Source organism: Triturus cristatus, chromosome 1_2 (genome assembly GCF_964204655.1).
Source record: "Triturus cristatus chromosome 1_2, aTriCri1.1, whole genome shotgun sequence".
Taxonomy (NCBI): domain Eukaryota; kingdom Metazoa; phylum Chordata; class Amphibia; order Caudata; family Salamandridae; genus Triturus; species Triturus cristatus.
In genome coordinates this window covers 755963887-755991210 of record NC_140580.1, presented here as the reverse complement: position 1 = coordinate 755991210, position 27324 = coordinate 755963887, and the positions used below count along the sequence as shown (strand labels likewise).

General features: G+C 43.3%; 1 protein-coding gene across 6 annotated transcripts in view; it reads right to left on the bottom strand.

Moving 5' to 3' along the window:
* The window catches only part of RASSF4 (Ras association domain family member 4), a 420812-nt gene that overhangs the window by 85461 nt on the left and 308027 nt on the right, over nucleotides 1-27324 (bottom strand). For all 6 annotated transcript variants that reach the window (XM_085608696.1, XM_085608695.1, XM_085608699.1 and 3 more), the window contains one exon: nucleotides 6593-6705. In XM_085608696.1, coding sequence (XP_085464822.1) covers nucleotides 6593-6651 — 59 coding nt within the window. In that variant the 5' untranslated portion in view covers nucleotides 6652-6705. The remainder of the gene's footprint in view (nucleotides 1-6592; nucleotides 6706-27324) is intronic.

Sequence of the window (27324 nt, the reverse complement as noted above, 5' to 3'; positions counted from 1 at the left end):
AACAGTTTAGCGACCAAGACAACAGTTCAAATCCCCTATATCATTACATTTGAAAAACCAACTGTGAACTGGTGGTCGTGCAAAAAGAAACAAACATGAGAAAACCAGAACAGAAGAAAAACAACCAATAGAGTGTTTCTGAGATCTACAGACCAAGGTAAATATATAGAAAACAGAACATGATAGATTAGGATTTCCATCAACTGCCAAGAGAGGCCAGTGTCATCACTTGGTCATCCTTGATTCTTGTTACTACTCCTCCAATCCAAGAGGCAGATGTAGTAGCCAAGATTAGAGTAGAGTGCAAGTTGGAGAGAGAAATCGACCAAGAGCGGCCATATGTATTTCAAACGATGGAAACGGTGTATGAAATTGCAGTGCAGGTGAAAGTTAAAAAGGGAGTTGGAGAAGAGAAATTATGTTTAATATATATCTCTATACCAATCCGGTTTAAAAGGCGTGTAGCGGCAACTTTTAACTAATAGGTTGCATTACAGAAGGGTCAACTAGTTTCAGCCAGAAGGGATTGTGTTCCCGGCTTTCTTCAGGACCAATACATAATAGCTACTGCAAGTGATATAAAGAAAAGAAAAAGTGACAAGTTGTCCAACAATACAACCTGATACCAATCGACCTCACGACAAGTAGGGTGTATTTCACTCCTTACCTGAAGCAAGTCTAAGCAGAGAAATATTAATAGACTGTATTAACAGGGACAAAGGTCATAAGATACCATGGCTTAAATATGTTCAGGATAAACTGGAGTGGTTGGGTTTTGCAAAATACTTTAAGGAACCAACGTCCCTAACTCCGCAGCTAAAGGTCATGTTGAAAGCAGAATATATGAGGCGGATAGCCTGTGCCCGAGAAGACAGCGAAATTCTGAAAGGGTCAGTGAGATCTCATATATTAACAAAATCTGTTGTAGGACTAGAACCCTATCTGGCACTGATCTACAACAAAAACGATAGGTTTTTAATGACCAGATTCAGACTGGATCTCTTACATCATATTTTAGCAGTTCCCGCAGGGTACACGAAAGATATTGGTTCAAAGGGTCCCTGTGGCTGCGATCTGGGATCTCCACAGGACACCCTACATTTTGTATTCTTTTGTCCACTATATGAATATCCGCGGGCTCTTTTTTTAAAAACCATCCTAAGAGTGAATAAATTCACCCAAGTTAGAGTAGCTCTTCTATACTTAAAACTCTCCGCGGAACCCTTTACCTTGTTCTGTACTGTAAATTTTTTAAGATTAGCCGTGAAATTGAGGAATTCTAGAAGGGAGGCGTAAGTTATTCTGTTTGCCGGATACTGTAGTTGAGGCACCCGGATTAAAGTCCACCCGTAAGATAGTTTTACACTTTACACAGAACAGGAGATAATATGTGGAGTTTTCGCAATTGCTGTCTCGCAATGTTTAGAGTACTTGGGATGTTAAAAGAAGTTTGTTTTATTTAGGCTACGGCTTATTTTAAATTGATTGATCTTATGTAAACTACGATCTTGTATTTTAATCAATGTTTATGTGTTGGTATCCCCTATCTGTATAGCTGTTAGCACACTGCACTTTATAAAAACCATGAATTTGCAATTTAGCACAAATCTTAGGCCCAACTCTGCTATTGAGATCTTGGAATGGCCCATTAGATATGTTTTATTTTAATGTTTTATGATGAACTGTTCATATTATTGTATATGAAATATGTAAATATATTGTTCTTTTCTGGATGTTTTAATATCTGAATAAAGATACTTTGATGATGAGTGAAGGAGTGAAAGGGTGGATGGATGACAGAAAGGAAGGATGAATGAAAGGATGGATGAGTGATAGAGTCAAAGGATGGATTCTTGAGTGGATGAGTAGGTGGATGGAAGGATGGATGGCTAAGTGAAAGAGGATGAGAGAGAAAGGGAGGATGGATGGATGACTGAAAGGGTGAATGTGTGGAAAGATGAGTGACTGGGTGGATGAATGAGTAAGTGAATGGGTGGCTGGGTGGGTAAATGGCTGGATGAATGAGTGGAAGAGTGGATGGATGGGTGTACGGATGATCGGGTGAATGTGTGAATTGATGGATAATGGACGGATGAGTGAAAGGGTGGATTGAGGGATGGATGACTGAAATGATGGATAGAAGGATACATGATGGATAGCCTTGTAAATGGTTGAATAGGGACATGGATGGCCCACAGATGGAAGGACAATATGAATGGTTAAAGACTGAATGATGGATGAAAGTATGATTAAACCTTGTAACCCCCATTATCTTAAGTAGCATTTCCTATACATTGAATTTCACATTTATATGAGTCATTGTCTCTATATAATATGTGTGTGATGTAACACACTCCGACACCCTGCCCTACATAATTGGGATGAGTAGCACTATAAAAGATATTAAATACACATGAGAGAGGGTCTATGTGAAGATGAGGGGCACCATTGGAGGGTGGTAGCAAGGCCGGACTAGCCGGACCAGTCATCGGGTGATTCCCAGAGAGGCTGGAAATGTGTGCTGGTGGGGGGGGGAGGGGGTGAGGGTGGTTTACTTGAGGCTGGCAATGCAAAGTTCCTTGATATATCCAGCAGTTTTCTGGTAACAATAAAATCGGCCTCACTTATATTTAGGTGTGGTTCACCAGTGTCTGGTGACTAATGTACCTGCAGGAGTTTTGAATCATCTAAGGTAGCACAGAGGGTTAATATGCCTGCTGCAAAGAATGTGTACCGCGCATAATCAAAGAATAGTATTTTATGTGCAGATCTCAGTGGGTTACTACTTTTGTCACTGAGATTCTTTTGTTACTGTGCAGTTCATAAGTTACATACGCAATCTAGCAGTGAGCTATGAACTTCCATCAAAGATCTGCGTGCAAGCTGCATGGAACAGGTTACAAAGTTATGTTTTCTTCCCAGTCTTTCATTATCCTGATGTTGCTAAAAAAGGTTTGTTAGGGTAGGAATGAATTCTTATCATTAAAGTTACCTCTAACCAAGGTGTTAAGTTTTGAATCATGAGTTTGTGCTTCTTCAGACCAATCACTCTTAAAAAATGCCTACCAGTATAGGTGACATGTGCATCCCACACCTTGTAGTGCCCTTTGCCTTATGCAACATGTTCAATACACTGATTTACACATGTATAATTCATTGTCGCTGTATGTGTGTGTGATGTACAGTGCTCTAACATCTTATACTGGTACGAGATGGGCTATAAAACAAATTAAATACATGCAAGAGAGGGGCTGTGGAGAGACGAGGGGCACTGTTGGTGATAGTGAGTGAATCATTGAAGAGCCCCATCAAAGATTGTCGTACCCTGGTGCACAGTAAAGTCACTCTTACTATGCTTTAAAAGCTAATAAAATTGATATATAATGGCAAATGTGTTGTAGAATGCAACATGTTTTCCCAGATTTTCTTCGGGGTGCGAAAACAAAGGCTGTGAGCTGTCAGTTTGTTTGTAACACACACCAATATTTAAATATCCGTAAATAAACTGAGCAAATGTTTCAAAACATATCAGAAGTTTGGAAACCTCAAATGGACCTCTTGTTTGTAATTCAGAAGTGTGCTGGAAACAGAGTTTCAAAACAATCAAGACACTTTACTTGGTGATAGTAATAATTACTTTCCTCCGTTCCGTCGAATGTCCGAGTTTACTACACCCCCACCCTGCCCCTTCCCCGCCCCGCCACACTGCCCCGCAGCACGGCCTATGCGAGCTGCCACTGCTTGGTGACGTTCAAATGATACATATTTGCTGAAACCACATTTCCACGCATTAGTATTTGTGCACTATTTAGATTTATCAGTAAAACTGCATGATGGCATTTTGCTTCCATTTCAAAAGAAAATGTTCTGTATGTAAAAGACAGTCCCTCCGTCTGCCCTACAATAATGCCTCAACAGCGTATACAGTTTCTAGTCTGTAGCACACCTGTGCATCAATGAGAATCTGCAGTTTAAAGCTCACAGAAATGAAATGGCCCAATCAGTATACTATTTCCAATATACAGCTAAAATAAGGGGGGCCGATATATGGCTAGCCAGGGCATGATACAGCAATGTCATCACCTATCTAACAGCTTTGACCCACAATAATACCATTACACTCAGCAGTGTGCAGCCAATTATAGCTCATGCAGTCTGGTTAATAACTCCCTTTTCCTGCTTAATGCCCTTACCCTAATACAAGCCCTCTCCGCTATGGGTCTTATCCATCACTCAATACTATACCAGCCCCTGTACCAGTCATCACCAGCTGAACAGAAATGGAATGCTTGAAGCAATCTGACACATACGGCTGGTCATTCGGAGGACTGCACCGTAGTCCAGCACTGCAGGTCCCAATTAGCTGCCTCCTATGCGTGCCGCTTTACATCTCAAAATGTCTATCCGAGCAGATCTTCCCAACCATTTCTTCCACCAAACATGCCTGCTCAGGACCATGAATTATAAACAAAATATCAGACTGGACAACCAATTGCAGTAACCATATAAATAGATTATTATCATATGAAATACCACAAAAAGACCTGCACAGTTGCTTAAAGCTGTCCGCATACTGAAAAACCGTGAAGTGCACAATTGTCTCAACCTAATAAAAACTTATTTTGACTTGTACTTAAGTGGTTGTCTATTTACTTACTTATATACCGTTGCACGACATCCTCTAGCAAGTCTTTAAAACTTACCTTTTGTCCCTAAGTTTTGTCCTGAATTTTGACCTACTGTCCTGAATTTTTGTCCTGATTTTGACCTTTTGTCCTGAATTTTTAAACACACCGTCCTGAATTTGCACCCATGCCAGTTGGTCACCGTAAGCTCAGTGCTTTATTCATGTGTCGGCGCATCCCCTGCTGTTGTATGGTTAAGGTTGTCTAGGTGGAAATTACAAAAATCATCAATCACTTTCCCCGTTACCCTGAATGCACTGCTCACAGCACCTGATAGTACTAGTTACCATTTTTGCCAGTACTTCCTTCTTAGAGAACACCTAAACCCCACTCTTCAAATTGTTGTACAATGAAAATAATTTCTCACCAACGTTACAGGCCCAGTTGGCATTAAATGGACCGTTTGTCAAATTATTCTCAAAATTCCCTTAATCTAGGAGATCTCCTAGCCCTTAAGTAATGTTTAAATCACAGTATATTCTCAACAATGTAACTGGACATGTGTGTTTTAGAAAGCATAATTTACCATAACAGATTCCCAAAATGATTTTGAGGCAGGACCCTGGAGTTTGACTAATGATGCTGATCCACAGCATTCATAAAGCGCTCTTTATGGCTAAATTCCTTGAGAAGCAGCATCTTCAACTCATATGCAAAACGTGCATTAAATCGTATTCAACTCTGACCAAAGGTACTTTCCTGATGATGTCCTTTAGAATGAGTTCTCACAAAATGACCAATATTTTTCTCCAGGATAAAACAGTCCTTTAAAAGCATAGACATTTCCAATGGGAGAGGACCAGTATTTCCCCATTAGAAACGTCTGTTCATTTTCAGTACTGGACTTTCAGATCCTGTGTAAGCTGCCCTTTTAAACTATACCCGGTCTCACGGTTCTGACATACCAAAAGTACCTAGAGGAAGACCCACCCAACCGCTCTGCAATGATGTTGTCATTTCCTAAACGGTTTTTGACAAATGTTACTGGCCCTTGGTACCTTAAAATGATCAACTTACAAAAAAAAGTCCTAAGTAATTTGCTGGTGATCCCCATATCCACTTTGGACGGATCTTACTGAGCAGGTGTGCTCCAAAAGGCTAATTGCATCCCGGAATCTGCCAATCTTTCCTAGTGAAGGAACACCAACCTCCCCTAAACCCTTGCAAATCATTGTTCAAACGATATCCACTGGTAACCAAACTACAGGTCCAAATGACTTCAAAATGGCACCAGTGCAACATTTACCAGCCCCTCTCGCACCAATAAAGTGATCTACTTTTATCATATCGGCTTCTCAACAGTTTTAATTGTCAATTGTGCTTTAAAGTACACACCACTGTTCCAAAATGATTTCCAAGAGAGTTCTGCCTCACCCTTTCCCACCCTACCCTCCGAAGGAGCTTGCAACTTTTTACAAATAGCACCACCATTTTGAAAATTGACCGGTATGAGAGTACACTGTTGAACAACAAGCACCACCTGTCACTTTCACTGTCCACCAAAATTTGGAATCCACATCATGCTAGACGCTTTTCACCATACAAAATGTAATTTTCCGTAGGACAAACCGGACATGGGCTTTTGATCTGCAGATTACACCCTAATGTCTGCAGTGGCCATATTTACCCCATGAGACTAGGGCACACTCATGGTTGTTTATATATCTTCATTTTCATGCTCACTTCCCTGGTTGGTGAACCGACATGAGATATTCAATGCACCACCTCAATTACCGCCGCTTGTGCAGTTGCATTACAGACATGCCACACACAATGCGTGCTGTGCGGAAGTGACCCAGAGCAGTCACCAACCCCCTTTATTTAACCCATTACCAGCGCCCGAACATAGAAATCCATGGTATGTATAATCAAAGAGGCGTATGAGCCTGGTGGTTCACTACACTCACCTTAAGATGCTTCTGGTGTTGCTGACCCTTACTGAAGGCGGGTTGGTGGGAACGTTCATCTTGGGTCAGCCCTCCTCAAACCACAATCTCTCACGTCAAGCAGTGGATGTGACCTGTGGAAACAAGAAAGAGGATGACCCTGATGTGCACAGCTGTGGGTGCCATAGACAAAATCTAGTGGCATATGTTCTGACTGCACACTACTATTATGATAACGCATACATTGGTTCTCAAAATCTGCACACAGCACAAGCATGATTGTACATTTATCTCTTGAGATGCACACACAAACAAGTGTGCCCTAATTACTGTAAATAGTCTATGCACATACTGTTTGCACATGGCTACTGGTGTAGGTGTTCTGCACAGAACTGGATGTATGCCTACTGCTGCATATGTTCTGCACATAGTCTGCGCATGTATGTACCAATACATTTTCTGCATGCACCTACTAATCTTGTTGCACCAGTATCCCCTCGGACGGCTGCTCCAGAGCTGTTCTCCGGTGAGCATGACGTGCAGATTCACAAGAGCGTTTTGGATGAGGTTGCTGCAGGCAGGCAACCACACATGGATGTTAGATTTACCTCATGGGCCCTAACCACCTGTACGATTCCCGGCGCTTTTCCTCTTCTCCCCGGGGGGGCCTTGGTGGAAGCCTTCTTTGGCGTCTCCATAATGCTTTACCTTCTCCTTCCCAGGATCCTCTAGTGAGGATTTCTGGAATACATCCAACCATTTCCAAGATGGACACCTTACCATTAGTGCTATGAGGTGATTCCAAAGCCAATATAACTAAGCTTTCTTCATGTGAGGTATTTCTTGTCTTTAGGGTATAAAAACCAGCTGATCTGGTTCTGCATGCGTCACAACACTTCTTGCTCCCTGTTGATGCGTTTTCTCGCTCCTGATCAGTTTGGGGATTTCCTAGTTCTTCGGCCTTCTAATTACAGCTGCTGGCATTTCCTATATATCCTGAAGTCTCCTGCTCCTTGGAGTCCAGTCTCCTGTCCTTGGGTTTCTGTTGTTAACTGGAGCCGTGCTGCCAAGTAGGATTTTTTTGCCTTTTGGCTTTTTCCTCAATCTGGGGCTTCTTCTGGAAGGCACCATCTGCTTGGGTGCTTTCATGTTTGGCACATGGTGACAGGTGTTCAGAACTTGATGTTCCTCCCAGTATAAAGTGCTGCAATATCCAGTTGTGATCTTAAGGACAGATCCTGTGGATCAGAAAACAAGTGTTTCATGATCCATACTTAAAGAGATTGGGTGATTCAAAAATCTGTTGACTTATTAAACATTGCAAGCTTTTAAACGAGACCCGGTCTCACCAGTGATGATGGCTCATCATAAATGCTACTGACATGCCAAAAATACCTACAGGGAGACCCACCCAACCGCTCTGTAATTATGTTGTAATTTCCTACTCATTTGTTTTACTACTGTAACTGGCTCTATGTACCTTTTTTTTTTCTTTTCGGAGATTTTTATAGCGTGAACGTGACCCGAAGGTATCCGGTATCAGAGTGCTTTACATGAGCACCAGTTGCGTTACACAAGGACACATTACAATTTTTGTTAGGCACGGGGAGATTAAGTGATTTGCCCAGAATCACAGGATGTTGAGCGTCGTTGCCGAGACGCAAACCCGGTTCCCCAGATTTGAGGTAAACCGCCCTAGCCGTTAGGCCACATCCTCTCCCCAAAATGATCTACCTTAAAATGATCAACTTATTAAAAACAAACTTCCCAAGTACTTTGCTGGTGATCCCCATATCCACTTGGGACCGATCTTACTGAGCTGGTGTGCTCGAACAGGCTAAATGCATTTCAGAATGTGCAAATCCTTCCTTGTGAATGAACACCAGCCTCCCCCTAACCCTTGTAAATCACTGTTCAAACTATATCCACTGGTAACCAAAACTACTGGTCCAAATTACTTCAAAGTGCAACATTTACCAGCCCCTCTCCCACCAATAAGGTTATCTCCTTAGCATATCTGCTTCTCAACATTATTAATTGTCAATTGTGCTTCAAAGTATGCACCACTGTTCCAATATTACCCTCTCAAACTCGTCCACTCTACCGTCAGAAGGTGTCCGCAGTTTTTTACAAATAGCACCCTCATTTTGAAAATGTGATCGGCATGAAACGGGGTTAGAAAGGGAAGGCGAGTAATGTCAAACACTGTACAGCTGTACTTCTGGCAGTTGTGAGGGATTCACTCTCAGATTGGGGTGCTGAAATTGGGAGCGCTAAAACCCATACTGCTAAATTATCTGAACTAATGGTTATTTTTAAGCAGCATGAGAGGTAAAGAGAAAAACTCCTTCGAATTATCGAGAATTTAAATTTCCACGCTTCCAGGTAAGAATCCAGGTTGACGACCAGATTCAAGTTAGTTTGTTTAATTCAAATTCTGAAACAAATTATTATACACCAATCAAAGCATTATGGTATAGAAATACAGAGTAAACAGAATGAAGCGAAATCTCCGAAACCGATTAAGACGATACAAGCAAAAAGAAAACAATTAACTCGATCACTGCAACCTATGTTATCGAAAGATAAAAATGCACTTTGAATTGCATCAAGTTTCCAACAAAAATCTACAAATCCCTAAGTATTTTTACACCACCTTAAAATGGGAATACTAATCTAGAGTAATTTTAAGAAAGATGGGGAAGAAAGGTGTCAGCCGTTAGAGCCTCCCTAAGAAGTAACTCCAACCAGGTTCATGCAGCGTGAAGCCACAAGCTTAAGATGAGGTCTATATAATCAAGGAGCCCTAAAGTACAGTGTCAGCTGTCCCTAACTACATCACAACATAAGCAATCGCTGAATTAAGGCACCTCCTACCGCGCCACTAGTAAATTTCCATTTCTGGCACCCTCTGGTTTCCTTTCTCTGCCTCCATGTTCACATGCTGAGATATTTCATGCGTCCATGGTGCCAACTCCTTCTTCCACGAGAACTCATCCTACATCCTTTATCGCATTGCTCCTTCTCAGGCCTATCTATCTACTAGGAACAACAATACTTTCTCTCAACTAATGAAGCCTTGTCCACTTGTAGTGGGAACGCAAGATACATGCAACATTCCGCAATACAAGCAAAATACGAATTCAAACGTTAGCTAGAAAATACATTAGAAATGCATTTCAGGCCCACAGTTAGGCTAATTTAACAACGCACAGGCTACTTTATGTGTGCCCTTTCTATAAACAATTAAGAAATACTTTCAGCACATTTAAACAGTTATAAGTGGCAAGTCTTAACATACTAAGGGTTATGAGTGGAATATTAAAGCAATCAATAAACACTTGTAGTTCATTATCCCTCCACACAATACTAATTCACCCCCTTGTCAGTACATTTCTAAAGTACACATAAAAGTCTATTTAATAATGAGGATACGTAATCATCTTGCATTCCTCTTTCTTCTTCTTATACATTAGTCACACAGAATATATATGTGAGTGCAAACTAACCATGATTTTAATGCACTCCTAATGTTACTTCAAAGGGGTCCAAACTACTCTCCTCCAAATCATGTTCTCTAAAGCTTGATAAAAGAAGTAAACTCTGGCATCCATGCGAGTTGGTGACTTCTGCCTTTTCTACAAAATAATGAATTTACAGCACTTGTCACTTAATCCACTAGCTGCCGCATCATTTTCAGATATCAACAAAAAAAGGTGTGTGCACCCCTAAACGGACCAAAAGTTTTTTGTTTTTTTACATGTTTTTATTGGCATTTGTAGTTTACAATAATAGAGTGCATTAGGATACATTTGGTTGGATTACATTCCTTGCATGTTACATCATGGTACATTGCTATCCACACATTAATTAGACGTGTATCCTGTCATTATTAAAGTCTTATGTTAAGTGATTGCTATATAGAACTGGGATGCGAAACTAGGGGAACGTCCTAAACGGACCAAAAGTTACTATAAAAAGCATCATATGTGCTTCTGTGCAGTGGAAGAGTCATAAGATTAGCTGCAGGCCATATGGCTCTGTCTTGATTGATGAGGAGTGGGCGCGAAGGGAGATTGGATGGGAGAAAAAATTGCAAAGAAGCCTCTGGTTTAGGCTTTGATTTGTAGGACAATTTAGTTGTTAGACATCTTGCTGCAGTGGTGTTTGAGTTTACAGTTCATCCTTCTGAACCTCATAATATGAGTTTAGGCGTGCCACAAAAGCATCTTCTGTCATCTCCCTTTTCTAACCTGCTCCCAGCAGTTCTTAGAAACAGTCTTCCTGAGGCATTATACAAAACAACCTACATACATGTGATGGTTTCCCTCACGCAACAGAGGAAGACCCCGACAAATACAACATGGCGGCCGCCATGTTCCAACCCGGAAGCGAGGTGAGCGCTCCAGCGCCCCCAGCAGGAACCCGCGGACAGCCTATCGAGGAGCAGATGGGCGGGACCAAGGAGGTTATGGAGACGCCGGGAAGCAGAGACGAGAGAGGAGTGTTGAACCTGGAGGACAGAGAGACGACGAAGCCTCAGCGTTGAGCAAGGAAGAAGGAGAGACGACTGAAGACTCACGCCGGCCAGACGAGGGCCACCAGAGAGGAGACCGCTCGTGGAGCAACGCCATAGAGTCCAGCACTCCTACTGGAGAAGCGGAGGTTGGTACTCCCAACTCCACGGCCCAGGAGGGCCGTGTGTCCAAGCAAGTGCCCAGGGCACGGTTTCTTTCTTTTAAGGGTTGGTGGGCGGTGGTCATGGGTCACTCACGCCAAAGTATTGAAACCCCCTTTCACCAGGCACAACACGGAGAGAGAGCACAGGTGATGGGAGCAATTCCCCCCTCCCCCACTCTTATAGCGAGCAGGTGTCCTGACTGTGTCCTTTTGTTCCTTCTTTTCCGGTACCCTGCTGAGAAACCAAGCAAGCCTGGGAAAAAACCCTGATCCCGACGAAAGCTGCCTATGGACTCAGTATCCCGGTGTTTTACCCATCCCAGTATTTGTAACTTTTGTTTCTCTTCCACCCCTATTTGAGACTGGAGGATCTATCCAGGACCTAAAGACTGCATAAATCGCACAACAATAAAGGAGCTTATAACACCTATAGTGACTCTAGCGTACCTATAAGAGGAAGGGCGGGGTTGCTCGGGGCGACCTACAGCTCACAATACAGTGGATGCACTATCAGTCAACAAGGCAACCTAGGAGGAGTGCCTGAGAAATGACAGCAGGGACGGATTTCTAAACAAAAATATATAAGTTCAATGGCCCTAGGATCCTGCGGCCAGTGCTCGCGAAAGCAGAGGTTTCTGAATACCAAGGCTGCCTAAACTGTATTGGCCTCATACCTCTTTCGTCCATTACCCCATGCTCCATGTCTATATTTCACCCCTGAACCCCTACTTTCTCAGTTGCTCACGGTTTTCCTATCTTCTCTTTCTCCACCATTCTTTATTTTCTGCCTTTCTCACATGCTCTAGAGTCTATGTCAAAGTCGGTTTATGAAAAATAAGTACCATTGCCCACCACCTACAGCCATCAGCACAAATTAAATGCAAACTGAAGGCTCTGCCCAGGCTGCTCTAACCAGGAGACAACTGATGCTAAGCCCCAGCATCCTCCAGAGGACGTCTTCTCGAATCCTGAAGCCTCCGTCTTCCCCGGGGCTTGTGCTATTGGGTGATGAGGCGAAATCCACTTCCATACCTTAACTACCTTCTTAAAGATTGTAGGGTGGGAGGAGAAGGCAATGCTCTGCCTTGTATGGACTTTCTCTGACCTGCCTTTGGATCCATCAAGCACTGTCCCATGATTTCTAATTCTGCCAGGCTGGATGCCATTCACTATCACCCATCACCCTCGACTTGCACCTCCCTCCCTCTCCTACCATTCCATCCCTCCTTTTCCCTCTCTCCGAGCCATGATCAAATTGAGTAAAAAAAATATCTAAAACTAATATAACCTTTGCCCAACCAGAGATTCTCATGGCAGACACCTAGCTGGATCCAGTAAAAGGCATCACCAAATCACACCACCCGATTTATGCCCCAGATGACCCAGTGAGTGAAACCACCTTCATTCAAATCTATCTTTCCACCTTCAGATCTATGGAACCTTGGCAGCTGGAAGCTTCTCGGCTCCACATTGTACACAATGTCCTGATGACCATATACATCTATGACAATGGAAAGAAAGATTCAGGTAAACCAGGCCAGCCTCTTGCCCTACGACCCAAAGTTCACCAAGCTAACTGCAGCCAAACATGATAAGTCCTCTCCCACAGATCCGGTCTCCCACAAATATCAGTCCCAGAGGTTTCCTCCGCATCCACTGTAATCTCCCCGGCCCCGTTCCCGGGATCCTTGCCCCCCACCCTTTTACTCTCAACCTCTGCTGACGATTCTATCCTCTCCCCTACCCGTATCACTGCTGTTTCAAGCTCTCTCATCAATGTTAAGTGTGCAGTCAAAATACTCATTTAATACATTTTGTAAGCTTTTTTTTATTGATTTTTAAACACCACAACCATGGGCTGGTGCCCATCTGTGCTGGATAACAACAGGATTAGCTTTCCATGTGGTACAATAAACAGGAATAAAATATACTGCATCAGATAAAATGTGGGACTACCCCTATTTGGTGTTATTATCCCAAGTATCAACCCACCCCAGAGGCATTATCATTATCCTCCGTGTTTTTAGTGTCCTCACTGTGGCAAAACGATTTGACCTGATGCACAATAGAAACAACATGCAAGACCTTTTACCGGGCAGTCTATTCACTTTCAACTGTAAAGTTCACTTCTAGATCCATATCTGTGTTACCAACCCCCGCCCTCCCATCGGTAGTCCCCGGACTCCCGTGCTGACTTGCATTAAAATTATGGAGCTGTAGGTTATGACGCTACACACCTTAGAAAGATCACAAGGGCAGGACCCGCGTCATCCACTACTGGGAGGGTGTGCAAGACCCTGCTCTTCTCGCCCCTGAGAGCTGTCTGATACACCTGTGCCCACCGTTCAGCTTCCCCCTTTTTCACCTGCAATGCAGGAGATCCTTAGACGATCTCCAGTGGTTGGTTATCGCCCATTAGGCTGGGATCAGGGCTAGAGTCAGGAACTTTTTTGTAACTCTTGCTGGACATAGGATAAGGTATAAACCAGATTGCCAGCTGTAGAAGAATGGTGCGATGGATGATTTGCTTCAGCTCACCCGTAACCGCTTGCCAGGATTGTGTTATCTGAGGGCCAGCCCAGTTGACATGCAGGAAATCTCCATCCTGTGTCTTTCATCTGTTGCACACCTTATCTGTCCAATGGATCTTGTTTAGTTTGTGTGGAGTGAGGTAGGTCATGTGTGAGTAGCTGAACTGGGTGTAACAGAATCTGGTGTTTTGGGACACCTGGTGTACACTCCAGAATCCTGTCCCATACTTTCTCTCGTACTTCGTGACCCAACCCATCTTCCCACCTGCGACGGAGTTGTGACAAGTCAACTTTGGTCATATGCAATGCTGATTTGTATAAATCGGGCCATGTCCGAAGATAAAGAGGACCTTTATACTTATACCCATTCTATACATAACCTCATTCTGGCTAATGGCTTCCACATGCTGGCTGTTACAAAGATGTAACTCCATAATTTTCCAGTGCAAGACAAAACCAGCCTTTTCCCCCTAAAGTACATTTTGACAAAAAATATAGACTAGGGTAGAGGTGTCGGGGTTGCAATGGTCCATCTCAATTCGCTCAATTCAAGATAGATCCTACAAGTCATTTGAGTATCTCATATCCAAGGCAGAAATTCACTCTATCCGCATTGTCTATGCCGTCATTTATAACCCTTCCAAGAGAATACTGATCTCCTATTGTTCTGGTGTCCTGGATCTTCCGGTACACATGGAAGTAATCTCTCAATATGCTCTCATTGTGGGGAATCTGAGCAGTGACTCATCTGGTATTTACAGTCAATTCTTTACTGATGATATGGATAATCTCGGCTTTACCCAGTCGTGCAACCAAAATATTCCTAGGGAGACTATGGGTTTGATCTTCTGTTTTGCCCATACCAAAACTCCAGCTCCCACTGTTCGAACATCTCCCCTTTACCAATAACCAAATTCTACAGTGATTGGGAGCTCCTCCTCTGACGTATGCCGGTGTGAACATTCAGTGGATTTGATAGAAAAAGCATGACCGAGATAGATAAAGAAAGAGATAGATAAAGAAAGAGAGAAAGAAAGAGAGAAAGAAAGAGAGAAAGAAAGAGAGAAAGAAAGAGAGAAAAAAGAAAGAGAAAAAAGAAAGAGAGAGAGAGCGAAAGAAAGAGATAGAGATAGAGAGAGAGAAAGAAAGAGAAATAGAGAAAGAGAAGGGGAAAGAGAGAAATAGAGAAAGAGAAGGGGAAAGAGAGAAAGAGGGAAAGAGAAAGATAGATAGATAGATAGATAGATAGATAGATAGATAGATAGATAGATAGATAGATAGATAGATAGATAGATAGATAGATAGATAGATAGATAGATAGATAGATAGATAGGATAGATAGATCGATCCTGGAAAAAGAGAAGGCAAATATAATAATGTATAAAGAGAACGAAAGAGTAAGTATTGAATGTCCGCTACATATGGACTGATACTTATATAAACAGAAATTACTGCTCATTGCTATGCAAGTTATCATTGTATCAATTTCTTGCTCATGGGAGGGGTGATCAAGTCAGATGCTTACTGTTGTTGTTTAATGTTGTTTCTATGTACAAAAAACTGTATGTGATTGTTGCTGAAACATTCCTTTATAAAGGTGAATAAAAAGTTTAAAACAAAACAGGCACAGAGAAAAGGAGATGACAAACAGTATTACAGAAAGAATAAAAACGTCCACCCACAGAAAGAAGACCTAGATGAAAATCCCCACTGTGAAAGAAATGGTATTAAGATGCAGTACAAAGGGAGTAAAACAGACTCACACAAAGAGAATGTGTTAATAAGACACTTACAGAAAATTAAATGATAAAATAGGGAACGGTTTTAAGTGAAAATGTAAGATGGAGACTCGCCGAAATAGGCCAAACTGGTGGTAAAAAAAGAAAGAATTACATGAAGACCACTAAAATACATTAAAATATATGGTAAAGGAGAAAATGAAAAACAGAGAAACAAAAGAGAAACAACAGGAAGTGTAAAAGCAAGACTCACTGAAGGAAAAACAGCACATGAAAGACTGGCAAAGAAAGTTTAAATTAGCCACCCATACAAATAGTAAAATAGAGACTCCCAGAAACAGGAAAAGAGGGACCCAAAGAAACAGTTAAAAAGAGCTTCATGGAAGAGTAAGGAGACTACACACACAGAGAAAGAGCAGTAGAGAAAAGTAAAGTAAAAGTGATTTTACGAGTCAATTCCCTCGAACTGTGAATCATTCAGGTGATCTCACACCCTTCCTGCTCAGGCCTGAATACCCCCAGGCCATCTTCTTCCGACATTAACCAAGGAATCCAAGCTGCCAGACCGCTCCTTGATAATCTGTCGTCATCGCCCTCTCACACTTCTCGATAGTAGGTGAAACTTTACTGAGTAAGGAAGCTGTGGCACATTCGCCACAAGACCATCTTGTTACACCCTAACGTGGGACAACAACAAGCCCTAGCTGGGATGATGTCTTCACTGCACCAGGCTGTGACAGGACTCACCACTAGCATCACACTACTGACAGTAAGTGATACATCAAAGCGCTTTAAATCTTTGTTTACAGATATGTGCACAGACCAATGCATATCCGTTTCGTCATGATTTATTAAGTAGAATTGTTATGGTTTGCTTGATTTGTCTTTTTTTGGAGAAAATTCATGCGAAGGAGATCTGTGGAACATCAGAGCCAGGAGAAGGTGTTATCCTTCCATGGGAAGGTCTGTGCAGGAGGTGTAGGGTCACAAGCTCTCGGGTACCCAGGAAAGCTGCTTTCTACTCCTGTTTGACTTCTTTTGACTTGCCATGCGATTATTCACATTAAAAAAGTCCATTAGGCTCTGTTGGCCAGGGACTTCACCCAGAATATGTCCACTTCCATGGAAGAGGGTGGCGCTGCCAATCTATTCCAGGTTACAAGGAGGATGATGACTGGTGGCGGCTTATTATAGTCGGAAACACAGACTTATTTCCTGATACCCTTGAGGTTATGGCACACTACTGACAGGCGCGTAGGAGACGCTAAAATTCTGGGGGGGGGGGGGGGGGCAGGTACAACCTTTTGGACTTTTCAGTGACCCTATACAAATCGCCCATTGTTTGATCGCCGTACGCTCTATTAAACGAATACAATCGCATAGTTTTGTGGTGTAAAATTGATAAAGGCAGGTATGTAGTCACAGTTTGCAAGTATGCTTTAATTGTTATTTACATTCATAAAGTAATTAGACCAAATGTGAAAAAACTTGTTTTTGAATCTTACACCTTCATGCGCCAAGCAAACAAAGGTGTGACGAAAAAAAGGAAGAATAAACTGAATGGTCTTCGCGACATTCCTAAACCTCAAAATGCAATTGGACTAATATTGGAGTGTATTGAAGACAGGCTACAAGCACAAAGAGCTTCTAAAAGTGGCATATCTAAAATAGTAATGTGCAATCCAACCTTACCAGCAAAGAGGATTTATCATTGCCATTCCAAACTTATAAAACATGCCCCAGCTACTCCTTTTAACCATGAACCACACCTTAAAAGAGTGTATTAAGGAATTCTCAATGTCAATCTATGAGAAGAATAGGCCTCACATTAGTAAAAAACGAATGTAGGGGTTTTTCACTACAAGGACATGTAAAACATAAAAGTACAAGTCCTACATTTTAGCAACATAGCACCCTGCTGCAAGGACTACCTAGGGCCTACCTTAGGGGTGACGTATGTGTAATAAAAGAAAGTTTAAGGCTTGGCAAGGGGATTTTAATACCAAGTCAACATGGCAGTAAAACTGCACACACCGGCTCTGCAGTGGCAGGCCTGGGACATGTTTAAAGGGATACTTGTGTGGGTGGCACAATCAGTACTGCAGACCTACTAGTAGCATTTCATTTACAGGCCCTGGGTTTATGGTGTACCACTGTACAAGGTATTTACAAGTACATTAAAAAGGCTAATTGTGTATACACCAATGTTCCCATTTTTAAGGAAGAAGCACATGCACTTTAGCACTCGTCAGCCGTGGTAAAATGCTCAGAGTCCTAAGGCCAACAAAAAGAATCACAAAAAGAGGAGGTAAGCAGGCAAAAAAGTTTGGCGGAAGACCATCCTAAGGCTGACAGCTCCATCGGTATGGTATATCGCCTGCATTCCTGAGGCTGGAGGGGGAGAAACCCTCAATGCATCGCAAAGTATACAAATCCATACACAAACTTTTGTTGTCTAATCTATGGGAAGCATTATTGCAGATGAATGATACGATTGTACAGTGCACCCAAACCGCATTATCTTGCACAAGAATACAAGACACCCTATGAGATAAATTTGCAATAAGAATTATCCTTGCGTGGGATGCTCACAAAAATGAGATTTACAGTGCGTGGAAGAGAGATGCTTACCAATGTAAAACAGCTGCTGTGAGAGACACATATGAGATGCTCACAGAAGATAGGTATAGTGAGATATACAGAATGAGATGTGTGGCAAAGCTCAGATATGAGGTGTTAGTGATGAACACCAGAGACACTGTTTGTATGTGAAGCTTACAAATGAATACAGTGGGTGGAAAGTCACAAATAAGTAGTGAGCGGGATGCACTAAAGCACAAAAACCTTGTTATATGAGAGGCTCACAAAAACTATAAAAATGCTCAAACTAGCAAATATGCCTCGTGCTAGGATTTTTCTAGCCAAAATATTGAGAATTTAATTGAAACAATGATTGAAGGCGTGGAGGCCTTGCTGAAGACTATGACGATTTAGTGACTAGTGACATTTGGAGAGTTACGTATTAACAGTGAAGTAATCTTTGGGGAACAGTTATTGCTACCAAGAAAAAAAGGTAAGATGGGTAGGATAACTTGGATATGGATGGTGATTCTCCAGAAGATGAGCCAAACTCTGCTTCCAAGCATATCCAGGAGGACTCTGAAGACCCCTTACTGAAGAACTCTAGTCCCCCAGGGAATCGTTCTAGTGACACAGAGGGAGGCCCTACAGATATGACCCCATTTATTCCTCCTGGGAGGGTACAGAAGGTTCAGGGGATGCCCAGGTCCTCCTCAGTTAATTCAGCCTCCTCTGCCACTTCAATAGGGACCTCCATCTATAGCAGGAAGGGGAAAATACTTTAGAAAGGTAATACCACCCGCTCAAACTTGAGAGAGCCAAGCTCAGAATCAAGAAGGAACAGTTAGTCCTAGATAAGGACACCCTAGACGTCCAGAGGGCTAGGAAGAATTTGGGATTATAATACCATGGCGGCAGGACTAGTGAACCTAGAGTTAGAGAAGATCCCTTTGACACTAGGAACTGGAGCAGGATAGTCCCTCCTTACCAGGAGGGATATGACATACATAAGTGGATTACAGCTTTAGAGAGGGCCTGTAAAGTTCAGAAGATTCCTCAGGGGCAGTGAGCAGCTATTCTGTGGCTCTCATTTGCTAACTAAGGTAGAAACAAACTCTTGACTGTAGACTGAAGATGCAGACAATTACAACGTCTTGAAGAGTGCCCTCATAGATGAGTTTGGGTTAACCACTGAGCAATACAGGGTTACGTTTAGGGACATTTAGAGGCACACACTCAAGACTAGGTACATTTTGTAGATAGTGCTATTAAGGGTCTGGAAAGCTGGCCTTATGGAAGTAATGTGCATGATTATGAAGGACTGCAAAATTTACTTGTGAGGGAGCACATCTTAACTGTTAGAATCAGCAACTGCACCAGTACCTGGTGGGCTTGGATCTGACCTCTCCCCAAGAATTAGGAATGAAGGCAGACAAGTGGGTCCGTACCAGGCGGAAACAAAAGTCTCATGGTGGTGGTGACCAGAAGAAACAACATTCTTCTAAGGCCCAAGAGAAAGGTAGGGAAAAATCTAAAGAAAAGAAAGAGTCTTCTGAATGGCCTCAAACATTTTCCTCTGGGGGTGGGTCCCAATCTTCTTCCGCTTATAACAAGAAACCTTGGTGCTATTTGTCAAGAAGTTAGGCACCGAGGGAGACCTGGATCATGAAAAAATGGACCAGCCATCTCCAAAGAGAAGGTGCAGGAGGTAAAGATGTATCCTTCCCTCAGACTCCCAGTGAGAATCAGCCTCCTGATGTAGATGATCTCAGTACCCGTGAAGGAACTGTCCCAGAGGAGCTTGGGCCTGACAAGGCAGAGCTCCTGGGGGTAAGGGGACCTTCCAGGGAAGACTTGAGCCTGGAGCAGAAGGCCTGCCCCTCTCTTGAACATCTCAGACTGAAAGCTGCTGCTGAGGAAGCAGTCGGCCCCACAGGACTTATTGGGAAGATGGGCTCCTGTTTTCTTAAAGTAGAGACCCAAAGCCTGGTGCCACCGGGAGGTTAGTCATACCTCAGATGTTTAGGGGTTTCCTATTGATCCTGGCAGGACATCTTGGGCAAAGCGAGACTTGGGACAGGCTTGTCCCTCACTTTCACTAGCCCCACATGTATGAAGACACCAAGGATTTGTTTTGCTCCCGCGTCACCTGCCAAGCCAGTTGTAAGTCAGGTGGCACTATAAAGGCCCCCTTAATCCCACTACCAGTGGTTGGGTTCCCTTTGAGAGGGTAGGGATAAACATTTTAGGTCCCTCGAACCCTCCAACAGCATCTGGACATAGTTTTATCTTAGTGCCACCAGGTATCCACAGGCTATTTTCCTTAGGCCCACTAGAGCTCCTGTAGTGGCCAGGGCCCACCTTGGAAACTTTTCCAGAATTGTGTTCCCTAAGAAGGTCTTGTCAGACAGAGGTACAAATGTCATGCCTAGCTACATCACTACTATGTGGAAAGAGTGTTGTATTAACTGTAGGTTTACCACACTCTACCATCTACAGGGCAAAGGGCTTTTTGAAAGGTTCAACAAGATCCTCAAAGGTATAATTGTGGCACTCCCAGAAAAGCTGACATGAAAATGGTATGTCTTACTAACTTGCCTTCTCTTTGCCCACAGAGAGGTTCCTCAGAAGGGGGTGGGCTAAAGCCCATTAGGACTTCTGTTTGGACATCCAATTAGGGGTCCATTATGTCTAGTAGTCAACGAAGGATGGGAGCAACCTCTCATGCCTCCTAAACAGGACATAGATTATGTCTTCACTTCTGAACCTCCAGACGTAGGTGGTCATTGTGCTTCCGTGTCTCCTGGTCACTTCCGAGTGGCATAGACTCTGTCCCCTCTGCTTGCATGTTCTACTCTTGAAGAATCTACTCTTGGATTCCACCGGACTCCTTCACAGGCTTCTCCAGAGGCATCTCTTTCAAAGTCTTCTATTGTCGTCTACGGCAGGTTCTGACGTCACTTCACCCTATGTACCTGGCTTTCCTACTGCTAGTAACCTGATTCCTGGTGAGGTGGTTCTCCAACCTCCCATCTTCCAAAGGGTTTCTTCAGAGTCATCTGGGAAGGCAACCATGACCTCTCCATTGACGTCCATTGGGCACATGGCTGTGTTTCCACTCTGCACACAGCCTCCGTGGGGTTCCTGGGTACTTACCTTGGGTATTTCCTTGTGTCCCCAGCTCCTCTGAGTTTTCTGGTCCAAGTCCCGTTCTCCTTTGCAGTTTACATTCCACTTTCTTAGTATACGGGTCGGGCTCCCCCTGGAGACCAGTGTATATTTGTGCTACTTACCTGATTATTTTGAAGTATTCTTGTGTGTATTGTTGATATCTCCGGGTAGGAGAAATACCAATGTGTTAGTGATTGTGTTGCATAATAAATAGGCCTATTTTTATAAACACTGTGTGGTTCTTTTTCGTCTAATGTACACTGTTGATTAAATGTGGTAAAACAAGCTGCTTTACACTCCTTCAAGATAAGCCTGAAGGCTGCTCTACACATCTACCACTTTGAGAGCTTTCTATGGGTATCAAAGACCACTAAAATCACCATAAGGGTTGTCTAGATTAGTGCAAGGTGCATCACTCCTGAGTGTACACTATATACTAAGCCAGCCTCCTACAACCACCAACACCAGTTCTCCATTGTACTTCTCCCACCAGGGTACAAGTCCTAAAAATAAGAAGTGGGGCACTAACCAAGTTAGACAGTATGTACGTGACATCACAGCACGTGACATCACAACCCACGACCTCACAGGAAGTGATGTGATATAAAAAATGACATCAGATTTTAAGACCTCATACATGTTAAGCAGGTCTGTCATGAGTACATTTGAGCATATTACAATATTTAACAAATTAGATCTTGCGTCGGAGTTGTGCCAAAAAAGTGTTGCAACCCCAGCACAAGATCTAGGCCTCAGATTACACATTTATTTATTAAAACTCTGCCAGAAAGAAATTGGCAACAAGGAGAAACGTGGCAGTATATCTGTTCTGCTTAATTGTTTGCAATGTCCGCATTTTAAAATATCTTATGGGGTTACGGTGCCTGCTGCATAGATCTTTATGTACCTAGTAAATCTGAGGGAATAATAATAATGGTAAGATAACTCTGGAGGTTAATGCGCTTGCTGGAGAGACAGGGGTTTTGTCTAGTCCCAGTTTTGTCAAAGTAGCATGGAGGGTTAATGAGTCTCCCACAAAGAACATCATGTGACACACAGATGACAGATTTTTATTTTATGTGGATGGGTAAGTGGGTTATTGCTTTTAACACAGAGATCCTTTAGTTACTTCCAGTTCATAAATTGTAATCTTTCTAATATAGCACAGTGAACTATGAAGGAAAGGACATGCGACTCCTAAACCTTGTAACCCTGTCTTATGTAACACATCCAGTAAATTGATTTACAAACATATACTTTATTGTCAATGTGCATTTGTGATGTAAGGCGCTCCAACACCTTGGCTTGGGTTGAGTAGCGCTATAAAAGAAATCAGACAAAATAGTGGTATCTAAATTGTTATTTGTGTAAATATTAGGACAAGCCAACACATCTGACACACAACAGAAGTGTGGAAGTGTGCTCAGACAGTGTCTGATACTAATTGTTTTTAGGTTCCCTGGCGAGATTCAACTGCTCAAAATAAACATTTCACCAAACATTAGCCTTTGAGCGGCTGAATTGCGCAGTGTGAAACAGTCAAAATAAGGTAGGGTCCACGCTGAGGAGGTGCAGGATGCAGACAGCATTCAACAAACTGCCTCTCCTCCTTTGTCTTGGAAGTGCAGAGTGCAGGCTGCCATGGCCAGGAGGGCGAGGTGAGAAAATTCCTGGAGGTTTGCAGCACAACAAAAGGTAAGGGCCATTGACACGTGAAAGGCTTTGACAAAATAATTTCCCCTCTCTCTTCTGTCAGTCGCAGGTCCATTGGCACCTCAAAGCACTAGTGCTTCGAGGTGTCAATGGCCCTGTCCTGACAGAAGAGAGAGGGGGAATTATTTTGTCCTTTTGTCCCCCCCACCCTTGTCCCCCATGTCCCCCCACTACAAAATCTGGGGGGGGGGGGATATATCCCCCGCGTCCCCCACACTTCCTACGCCCATGCCTACTGACCACAGGCTTGTATACCTATCCAGCCCCAAAAATGGCTTAAATATTTCACCCAGCATGTATGGTGTGCGTGGCATGCTTCTTGTGTGTTTTTATGAATGGGAGACTATGTGCTGGGGGAAATGTGTCCATTGTGGGCACAGTGATGTTGCACAAAAAGTTGTTTTTCTTCAGATTATAGCTTTTCCTTGTTGCTGTCGTCACAACCTAAATGAATGCTGCTGCCGCTGGGACATTAGCCCTGATCACTCAGATCTCTAGGGAAAAGGGAGTGGACATCTACAGGGCATTTGTCCTGCAACAAAACGTGTGCCCCTTTTCCTCCTGTGTGGTGCTGGCCATCGCGAAGCAATGGAGAGACCTGGAATGAGTTGCCCTCTCCTGAACGACAGATACAGACCACCTGATGCATGCCCTTCAGTCCCTGAAAACACCTAGAAATAAAGCCCAGGAAGCTGGGAATTTGTTTGGACTCGACTTCCCGTGGGCGGCCCCAAAGTAGGCCCCTTGATTAAATAACTTGACTTCCTCTGAAATTTGTGAATGAGCTCGTGCTCATCCCCAGAGAGATTTTCCCCGGAAATGGACTCTACCTGCTGCTTCTTCCTCTCCAGGTCAGGACCAGGCCTGGGACCTACAGAAGCCCTGCTGCAACTTGGCTGGTAGGAACAGAACGCTGCCCGGTCCGCTGTGGAGCAGGCCACTGACCTAGAGGGCAAGGAGCCATGCCCAATGGACTACAGCCTGTGTGGAGGTCTTCTCATTATACCCAAGAAGGTAGAGGACCTACAGAGAGCCTTCTGGGACTGCAGGTGGATTGAACCAACATCACTCCTGCCCACCACAGACCACCTTTGATTTTGTGGAAGCCCTTTCTGCTCATTGCTAGCCTGAGCGTGACACAGGTGTTTCTCTTTTGCATTATAGGTCGAACAGTACTATCCGATTGGTTTAGGCCTTCTCCAATGACCCTTAAAGTGTTTGAACAACCTTTGTAGTCCAGTTTTAAAAATACAGATACCTGAGAACATCCAATCCTTTCTCCATAATATATGATCATATTGGCCACAGGGCTCGTGTTATTTTTCCTGTGGTGCCTTATAACGTAAGCACTGTAACTATGGTTGGGATCCCATTTCAGGCTAAAGAATCACCAGTTTTTAGGTCTCGCCTACGCAGCGCGCATACGTTGCATAGGAGAGACCTTTAGTCATCGGCACAGCTTTACGGCCAAAAACGTGCACGTGTTCCATTGCCTTCAATGGCAACGCGTGCACGTCTGGAGATTCACTTGTGGGAGCGAGCGTCTGGCGCCATATGTTATCAATTATCGCGGCGCCAGCCGCTCGCTCCCGCAAGTGAATCGCGCAGGCCCCCTCCTCTCTCCCACTGCTGCCGCGCGACCTTGTTCTTTTGGGCATATGTTCGATTCGCTGCGTGGAGAACACAGGAACATTTGTGAGATTGATCACAGCCCAAACAAAGACCACGAATGCTGTAATGTAAGAAAGGTAGCATTCAATCCATTTGGCTTGTTTTTATAATGTTCGTTTTAGAACATGGGGTCGTCTATTTTTATTATAATGCGTAGGGTTTCTTTTATCTCTTCGAGGATGGCCGCCATTTTTTTACCGTGCGTCTTATGTCGTGAAAAAAGGCTAACCCAGACTACTTTGTCACAAAAAGGTAAATGCAGAGGGGTAGAGAAATGGATTCATTTGTGTGTGCTCTACAGATACAATCAGTCAATCAATCAGAAGTAAAATCGGCCATTTTAACTGTTTAGCTGCAATTTAGATTCAGTTCTGTTCCTCAGTGCATACTCAATTCCTTTTGAATGATTAGAACACAATTGCAACTCGCGTGAACCAAGAAGAAAATGGAAACATTAGAATTTGGAAAAACAAGACATTCCTATTTTGCTTGTTATGTTATTTTAATTGTATCCTTGCTCATTTATATGGACATGAAAAATGCAATTGCTCAAATGGCTTCCTGCTCCTGCATTAAACCTTGCAAATGGAAAATACTCAACATAGTGCTGTTGCTTTCTTCAGTTGCTGATTGTGTTTTAATGTTGCATTTCATTAACACCCTCAGTAATCCTTCCTTCGTCAAAGTTTTTGTTGTGCATTCTACATGAGGGTGGTGTAAAGTTTGGCTGAATTGGTCTTATTTCAGTGTACTCATAACCCCCATCCTAAACTGTTTATTTGTGTGTTACTATTGCACCCATACAAACGTTGATGTGTCCACTGTTATTATTGACACAGTAATCATGTAAAGGAGACATCTTCGGTGTCTTTGGGTTGCACCACTGTGCGTTTTCCATTTACTCCCCTATCCCTAGGAGCGAGGAGGAGGCCAGTAGAGCGTCTGAGATGCCGGAAGTGGGGCAGGATTGGTGAATCCCAGAACTAGGGAAAGCTGGCACTAGCTCCAGTGGGAAAGGTAAATATGCTATAGCTCAGAAAACAAGCATTGGCATAGCCAATAGGTCTCGCCTTTGGGACCTTATAAGTGTTTAGCCATGCAACAGTTGTTGTTGCACCAAAGATATTGTGCTGCATAACTAAATACTTATAAGGTCCGAAAAGCGAGACCTATTGGCTATGCCAATGCTAGTTTGTGTTCCTTATTTTAACTGCCAATCGTTTCCTAATTTAGATCAAATACATAATACTTTAAATATAAAAATCTCTCATTGGACATTTAGTGCTTTGTGCAATCAGCTGTGTCTTACACTGCTTGACTTACAAACCCTGTACTACCTCCTACTAAAACATATATGTTTATCCAGAAGGAAGGCAGTAGAGCCTGCTAAGTCCTGGGGTAAACATGGACTGCTCACATTCGATAAACTTGGAGTCAAGTTAATAATGGGAGTAACTTGGTTATCGAACTGGAGTGCAAGAATAGACTAGACTGTTGAATGTGAGTGACAAACACAAGTACCTACTACAGATACTGAACTGCAGCATGGACTCGCCCAGAACCCAGAGGGAAGGACTTATAGAAAGGTGGTGGGTTGAGAGTGGGGATCAGTCACAGAAGAAATCAAAGGAGATAAGAGCCCGACAGACAAGGAAACAAGAGGTGGACAAAGGTACATCAGAGCCTCGGGAGCAGAACATCACAACTTGAGAGACAACGGACACCAGAGCCTATTAGCCAGGAAAGATTATAGGCTGTGGGACAGGAGGACGTGATCGCCTGAGGGAAAGAGGCATCAACGCCTGAGGGAGAGGAGGATTCAGAGCGAAGGCTAGTGGATGGAGAAATATCAGAGCCTTTCGGACAGGAGAATTTCAGACCTTGAAGATCTCAGTGCCTAACAGGATGAGAGGGTTGGAGCCATGTTAAAATCTACAGGAGGGATCAGAATCAGATTGGCAAAATGACGTCCGATCATGAAGGACAGAATGCCATCTCAGACTGAGAAGCGAGTGGGTATCGGATCCAGGTAGATAGGAGCGCATACAAATTTAGGGACAGGAGAACAGGATTTGGGATCACTTTGCCTCCTGGCTGTTCTCTGTTTCAGGTCCCTTGCCTTGGTTGTGCACCTTTTTTCAATGCCAACCAGATTCCTCTGTCACCTCAGAAAGTCTCTTGCATCCTCGGCTTCTGGTCACAGGGTTTTCTCATGAAGTCTAAGCCTAGAGACTAAGCAGTTTGCAGTGAACCAAATAAAAGCAAACATGACTATTACATGTCATCCTCTAGTGACTGAGCTGTTCTGCACAGTCTTCAGTCAGAACAATAGTGCCGCAGGCTCTTGCAAAACACTGTTTTCAAAAGATATCAGCCCTGTCTCAGGAGTTAGTCATGAAGAGACTCAGCCCACGTACTGAAAATACTGCACCACGAGCCACTTTTCAGGATGTGCTCCATGGTTAGGCAATTTCGAAAGTTCCAAGCAGTGCACTTGGAAAGTCATTTGCATGTGCTTCCCGCTAGCTAAATTAGCACTCTCATGCTACTGTGGGTGGAATCACTTAAATGGAGTCATAGCAAAGCGTCCTTTCGTAAGCTGATGTTCAGAACAGTGACAGCCCAGGAGAAAGGAGCGCGTTCCATGACAAAATCGGTCTTCCTTATC